The sequence below is a fragment of the Lottia gigantea genome (assembly GCF_000327385.1).
Source record: "Lottia gigantea unplaced genomic scaffold LOTGIsca_3, whole genome shotgun sequence".
Classification (NCBI taxonomy): domain Eukaryota; kingdom Metazoa; phylum Mollusca; class Gastropoda; family Lottiidae; genus Lottia; species Lottia gigantea.
The window spans coordinates 6,046,952-6,053,950 of NW_008708986.1; the positions used below are offsets into that span (position 1 = coordinate 6,046,952).

Genomic DNA, 6,999 nt, shown 5'->3' on the forward strand with positions numbered 1-6,999 from the left:
AGAAATAGATGATGTAGAAACAAGAGAAATAGATGATGTGGAAACAAGAGAAATAGATGACGTGGAAACAAGAGAAACAGATGATGTGGAAACAAGAGAAATAGATGATGTGGAAACAAGAGAAATAGATGATGTGGAAACAAGAGAAATAGATGATGTGGAAACAAGATAAATAGATGATGTGGAAACAAGAGAAATAGATGATGTGGAAACAAGAGAAATAGAAGAAACAAGAGAAATAGATGATGTGGAAACAAAAGAAATAGATGATGTAGAAACAAGAGAAATAGATGATGTGGAAACAAGAGAAATAGATGGTGTGGAAACAAGAGAAATAGATGATGTGGAAACAAGAGAAATAGATGATGTGGAAACAAGAGATATTAAGTGATGTGGAAACAAGAGAAAGAGATGATGTAGAAACAAGAGAAATAGATGATGTGGAAGCAAGAGAAATAGATGATGTGGAAACAAGAGAAATAGATGATGTGGAAACAAGAGAAATAGATGATGTGGAAGCAAGAGAAATAGATGATGTAGAAACAAGGGAAACGGATGATGTGGAGTCAAAAAGAAACAGGTGGTGTGGAATATATTTGATTTTTTTCTGTGTTATATCTATGGTGCACTACATATACCGTCACCTATTTCGGCGCAAACATTGGCTTTCGGTTGTGTGATTTGTAGCATTCGGAGGCTGTCTATAGTCCCATTTAAGCTGAGCATGTCCACGGTGAAGTTGATCTCCCACGGTGGATCGAATGAGGTGGTTAGAAAATACCAACACTTTTCAGACCTGTTGAGCGGCGTGTTGCCTTGTCGTGTCGATGGTTTCTCCGACTCTGGTGAAACCATTTGTGACATTTATACAATTCTATAATGTAATTCATTCTTATATCTCCAGCATCCTCGTTAACGTAAAGTTGCTAATTTGAAGGTCCGAGAATCGTACCTTTAGTACTGATACGAAATGAAGGAGCTGAAAAACATTTTCAAATGAGATCATAATCGGAAGCTCCGCGACCTTCTTCAATTGAAATATACATGTAGTAAATAGATTTATGAACGGTTAGAAGTAAAGTTGTTGACTTGTTCACTTTTGGCAGTAATTTGGTTGTGTTGTGAGTTTTTGAGACAATTTGAGTGAAGACTTGGAATTGATACAATGTTTCACTATTTCATTAATGTTTTCAGATAGGGTCAGAACCATGCAGACCAGAATCACGAGGACCACAGTTCATACATAATCTCGTTGATATGTTTCTTGTGTATCCGTACTTTTATCCCACCTGTGCTTGTTCTGTATTTTTTGCTACTGTTTCTATATTACGTTACGGTATACGGAAAGCCTATGTGCTTGTTCTTTTTGCTACTGTTTCTATATTTGGTTTCGGTACGTGGAAAACCTTTGTAGTTGTTCATAATTGCTAGTTTCGATATTACGTTACGGTATATTATGGAAAGCCTGTGCTTGTTCATTTTTGCTACTGTTTGTTATTACGTTATATGGAAAGCGACATTTCTCGTTTCCTTGGAAACAATTGAACGATTAACAACTCGTTTAACAGTTTCTACGGGGTTGATTATCTCATCAAACAAGAAAATGTGTCGAAATTTCGAATTATAAATGAACTTGCTAAGTGTTCATATAGCTTAAGCTGACAGATCGTTTATCAAACCAATTGTAGAAATGAATTCCAGATGGGATATGAGGTTTAATCCCCTTTCCAAAGTCGTCGATTAACCAATTAGTAACATAATTTCCCTTTAGAGCATGTCCGCGAGGGTAGAATAGTCTTGATCAACCGCACATTTACCCCCTCTACTTTTATTATAGTCGGGCATATCTAGTATTAATGATTCCACTAATGAAGTTTTGATAAGAATTAAGTCATTAAAATTGTTTAGATAAAGATTAGGATGTAACTATGCATAAAAACAACAACTATGATCGTCAATATAAATATTGAAATTACACCTTCTGTGTTTCATTTTATTTTACTCTGTCACCTGAAGAGCTCTCCTTCAAGACAATATATAAGAAGTCAAAGCTTTTCGAAAAAAGGTAAACACACTTTCCTTTTTACCTAGGCTTGTCATACAGAGCAGAAGAATAGGGCATAAATCACAATTTTTGTTTATGAGCATGTCGCGTTTTGAGCAAAGAAATAACACGTAACTCCCCGTTTAATTGCCTATGAGTACATGAGGGAAGCGGGTCAATCGGTAATACTTAAAGCTTCTATCCTCACCATTCAGGTTTTTCAATTCTGTACTTCCTGTACATCGATTGAACATACACAATAACATATCGAACTTTAGTTTGTGGTCCGGGGAAAGGGGCCTGCACAATCTAAGCACAAGACACTGAGTAAACAGCCTACTTTCTCGAAGTAACCTGTACTTAATGATGAAACTTTATATTTTAACGTTATATAGCCCTTTTACTTATCTATATTGTCGACATATTAAAATGACAATGTCAATGTACATTTTTTACCTAGTGAATGATAAAAACACAATGAAGTTTTCATGTAAACTGGGCAATATCATTATATTCCCACGTTGTCTTATATGTATTTGTCGTAGATAGTTTTCTTGAGCGAACGTTTTGCTATAAGATCAAATAAATAACTTATTACACTCATGTCATAATGAAAGGTCCAGCAAGAACAACAAAAAGATTTTTTCTACGTATTCCCAAATTTTTTTTACCTTTCTATAATACCTGAAAAATATTTATTTAGTCTAAAAGAGCCTTTTCGGGAAAGAATGACGAAGTCATAATAATGAGGTATTTAGTGACGATGTCAAACAAAAATTAGTATGATATATATTATTATTAAGTGCTCTCTGTTATGTTCTTCAATTGCAAAGCGCAATATAACATCAATAAGTTTCTAAATAGATCTACTACAACAACCAGTACACCCGGGTTATTCGAATGCGTTTTTAGATTTCCAACTGTTTTTGTTTATAAGTTTATAAAAAAAAACGTTGGTCATACATAATTTGTTGAAATAGCTTATTTTATAACAAAGAAATAACTAACTGCAATAGGTGTATTCAAAAATTTACAGCTAAATTCTATTGTTTATTTGGTATATTTATTATGCTAAATGTTACAAAAGGGGTATATAGTCAATAACTGTGAAGAGCATATAGGTCAGTATAGATTAATTTCGACCAATGCCTGAGGGCAACCTACCGATCTTATCCTTTATCCGATTATATTAACCCTCTTCTGTCCATTGGTATCATCTCAATCCAAATATGTTATAATCTTCACAAAGGACTTCTTGTTTCAGTTGTAAATTAAAGAGAATCGTTAGTTATATCTTTATATCTAGTTTGCTTTTATTTTATTTTTTTTCGTTTTAAACGTGCCCAGACGTTCAGATATCGTCTCTCCGTTGTCGGAAGACATCATAGATCCTTTAATCTTCTTTCAAACAATGAGCTCTTTATTATTAAAGGCAGAAAAAGAGATAAGCTCTTTAATAATAGAGATAAGAAAATGTTATCAGACGAAGACAAAATGATGATGGTTAACTGATGATATTTATCAATTATAGACGGTTTTATTGAACCTTATAAAACACCTGATATCACTATCAGCGACATATTGTAAATATGCTTGGTACCATATAATTATGGAAAACAAGCTTGCTAATTTTAAAGTAGAGACCTATAGGTTCTGCACTGGTAGTTATTATTTATACAGCAAGTGTCCTTGTGGGGACATTTAGCTAGACCCGAGCAGCACTGAGCATAAAAGTCCAGGAAAGATTCGACATTTAGGACATAGGAACGTATCCAATCCGGTATCCGATCGTTACGAAAATAGTAACGTATCACAATCGATACCGATACCCAGGCCAGCGATCGCCGGCATTCTATGGAATACGCAGACATTTTTTGCTGATGTTAAAACACCTATGTTCCATTGGTACATTATAATAATGTACCTTGCCGCTACAATTTTTTTGATATTATTCCAATATTGTCATTCTATTTTTGTGATTTTTTTAAAATGGTTGGGAAATTTCGAAATGCCACTTGTACTTAATCTGAGCCCCTTAATCAGATAAATGATTAGGCCTACTTGATTTTCGATAGTAAAAGTGGTGGTTGCTTAAATTTCTATTGGCTATAAAACTGTCACGATTGCCCTTTCAATAAAGTCATTAGCCATAATATTAATATTATACTTATTTTAAATTTAATGGATATTCGACATTTTGATAATGTCCATATGTAAGATTTGATCAAATTAAGATAGAGACTGGTGAAAGCCTTTGCGACATATAACATTTTGAGAATTATATAAAGCACAACTATGACTTGTTGATAATTTTGTCATAAATTGGTTTTTTTGTTCTTTTCTCTATTAATCTTAATCTTAATCCTTTAGAAGCATATTGAAAAACACAAATACAAATAAATATACAATAATAAAAGATAATTATAACTTATAAAGTAAACTTTTCAAAATAGTTTTAACCTTGTTTAAAATCAACTTAAATAAATAAACATTACCTAAATCAAATGTCACTGTCAAAGAATTGAGAGCAGAAAGTTATGTGGATCGAAAACCACATCAAAACTTTGGTTTGTGGTACGATTGGCGGAAGTGAACGCCATCTGCAGAACGATGTCCCGATGCAACAGGTGTGTAAAATGACATTTCACGATAATTGGCTACCCCATTCTTAAAATTAGTTTTACAAGACCATTATATAGGCATAAACTGTCAATTTCATAATTAGACACCCCGCTAAACCAAATTCAATACTTCTGTTTATGTCTCCTTAACATATACGACTAACTACATTTTGTTTGGCAAAGAAATGTTAATCAAGGGCCCATCAAACTGTTAGACACCGAAGCAAACTTTCACCGAAATCGATCAGTATTACATTGTAAAATATCACCGTGGACGAGATTAACCCCTTAATATCCAATTCCAATATTTCAATCCGACTTAACCCCTTACCATTTCAAAACCAATCAAATTCAACTCCGAATGCTTTACAGTTTCAATCCAACTTCATACAATACCAATCCTAACCGATACAAACGCCAACAAATCGGACGGTAATTTTGCACGACTGTCTAACGACCTGTCAAATATGATTATCAAGTTTGAACAAACTTTAACCGTAATATATAAATTACTGCAAACTTGAAACAGCACCAGAAGAGAGACAGAGAACCACATTAACACATCGAATCATATAAAAAAAAGTGGTAAGTCTTTAAGTCGATTTCGCATTATAAACTGATTATAGAGAATTACGAGGATAAAGTAATTTTTCAAAGTAGGTAGATATAAAGCGTATGCTAAAATGTAAAAGTACACCTTGACGCATTCTTGTTGTTTCAGTTCGTTATCTAACATTTTAGTAAGGTAACATTGTCTTTGTACTTTTCTTATATGTGCTTAAGACACCGTCGCAGTTAAAACCCTTTTAGTTACGTGATGTTACATTTCCGGATCATTTTTAACTAATTATGGTCTTAAACATAAGGGTTGACTTTTCAGAGATCGTAAAAGTGTATGAATGTGTCGTTAAGACGCAAATAAACGCTCTATGGGCACCTCAAACCATAACAATTCACACTCTTTACGGGAGCCATATCACGCTACTTAGGACTGAACGGACATAATTAGAAATATATATGCCCCCGGTAACGATTAACGCCTTTTCCCAGGGGACCCGGGTACCCATTGAAGAACAGTATAAGAAAGTAAACTGTAAAGGGTTAACAGGCGTTGTTTATAACAACCTTAAAGTGTAAAATACAAAGAGACAAGTCTATGATAATTATCACATCCTATCTGTACGATCAACCTTTAATACAACATTTTATGACCGACGGTTGACCACAGGGTGATATATTTAGACCCGTTCTCTTCACCTCAGTTATTAATGATACAGGACATCTGACGGACGTGGTGCGGAAGACCGGTGTAAAGCTTATTTCTTTAAATACTGAAATTATATAGCCATAATAATGAAGAACGGTAAGACTATTTGGATATATTTCAAATCTGCTTTTGAGGTGCATTTATACAATTACTGCTCTGTGTACAATAGATGCCTAGCATGAAATGACTGGACCTTACGCGAGCTCTTGATAACTGGAGAAGAAGTCGATGTTCAAAGATTTGTGAAACTGATCATATGAAGATTTTGAAATAATTAAGAGTTTTATTTATTACATGTATGAAGATTAGTTAAGTCACTTATATTAATAGTGTCTTGATTTTACGAGGAATGCTTTATTGTTTTTATAAACATAATTATCCGTCGTCAGACGAGAAAACGACTAAAGTAAAATAATAATGATTTGATTAAAAAATGTTTTAAGTGTCATAGTATAAACATTTACTCAAAGTTTGTAATAGATAATAGAATAAAACTGCGTTACAACAACACAACAAAACTTAACTCAATCCAATTTCTTATGTGTTTTGTTATGATATTTGTTTTGAAGTCGAAAATGAAAATAATTGTCATAATTTGATTGCTAAGTAAAGTTAACATTTTGGGGTTTAAAATTAAAAATCTGAAAAAGGGATGCTTCATTCCATAGATTACAGCCATATCGAATAAGGCTCTTAAACAGCTCAGATTGAATTTAGCGAATGTTTTCAGTTTTCATAAAGGTTTGTTAGCCAAAGTGAAAAAGTCTACTTTAAATTTTCTTTTTCTTGATATACGACTAACAGGGAATTTGGGTTGATTTAGCCGTGTGCCTAAATATTGGTCATGTCAACGTACGTTCAAACTTACATCAAACATACGCTAATGTCTTCCTTGAGGCTTGATGTGACAATCACATTTGTTACAAGCAGAACTACAAGACTCAAGTCACACTTTGACATCAATAACTTACAATTACACAGACGTTTGTCGTGTGGATAGGGTCCCACTTGACTTGACAGATGATGCTTAGTGGTTGGTTTTAGAACAGGAATACCTAGTTATAAGG

At 33.5% G+C, this 6,999-nt stretch overlaps 2 protein-coding genes across 2 annotated transcripts in view; both read left to right on the forward strand.

Annotated features, from left to right (window-relative positions):
* Nucleotides 1-365: 365 nt before the first annotated feature.
* Nucleotides 366-3,631, forward strand: LOTGIDRAFT_153532 (hypothetical protein; the record flags this gene model as incomplete). The annotated part of the gene is made up of 3 exons (XM_009057410.1): nt 366-536; nt 1,195-1,393; nt 3,576-3,631. 3 exons carry the CDS (start codon nt 366-368, stop codon nt 3,629-3,631), a joined length of 426 nt encoding a protein of 141 aa, XP_009055658.1.
* Nucleotides 3,632-5,644: 2,013 nt separating this feature from the next.
* Nucleotides 5,645-6,999, forward strand: part of LOTGIDRAFT_228690 (hypothetical protein) — a gene marked incomplete at its 3' end in the record, with an annotated part of 2,354 nt that continues 999 nt past the window's right edge. The window contains exon 1 of the mRNA XM_009057411.1: nt 5,645-6,028. The remainder of the gene's footprint in view (nt 6,029-6,999) is intronic.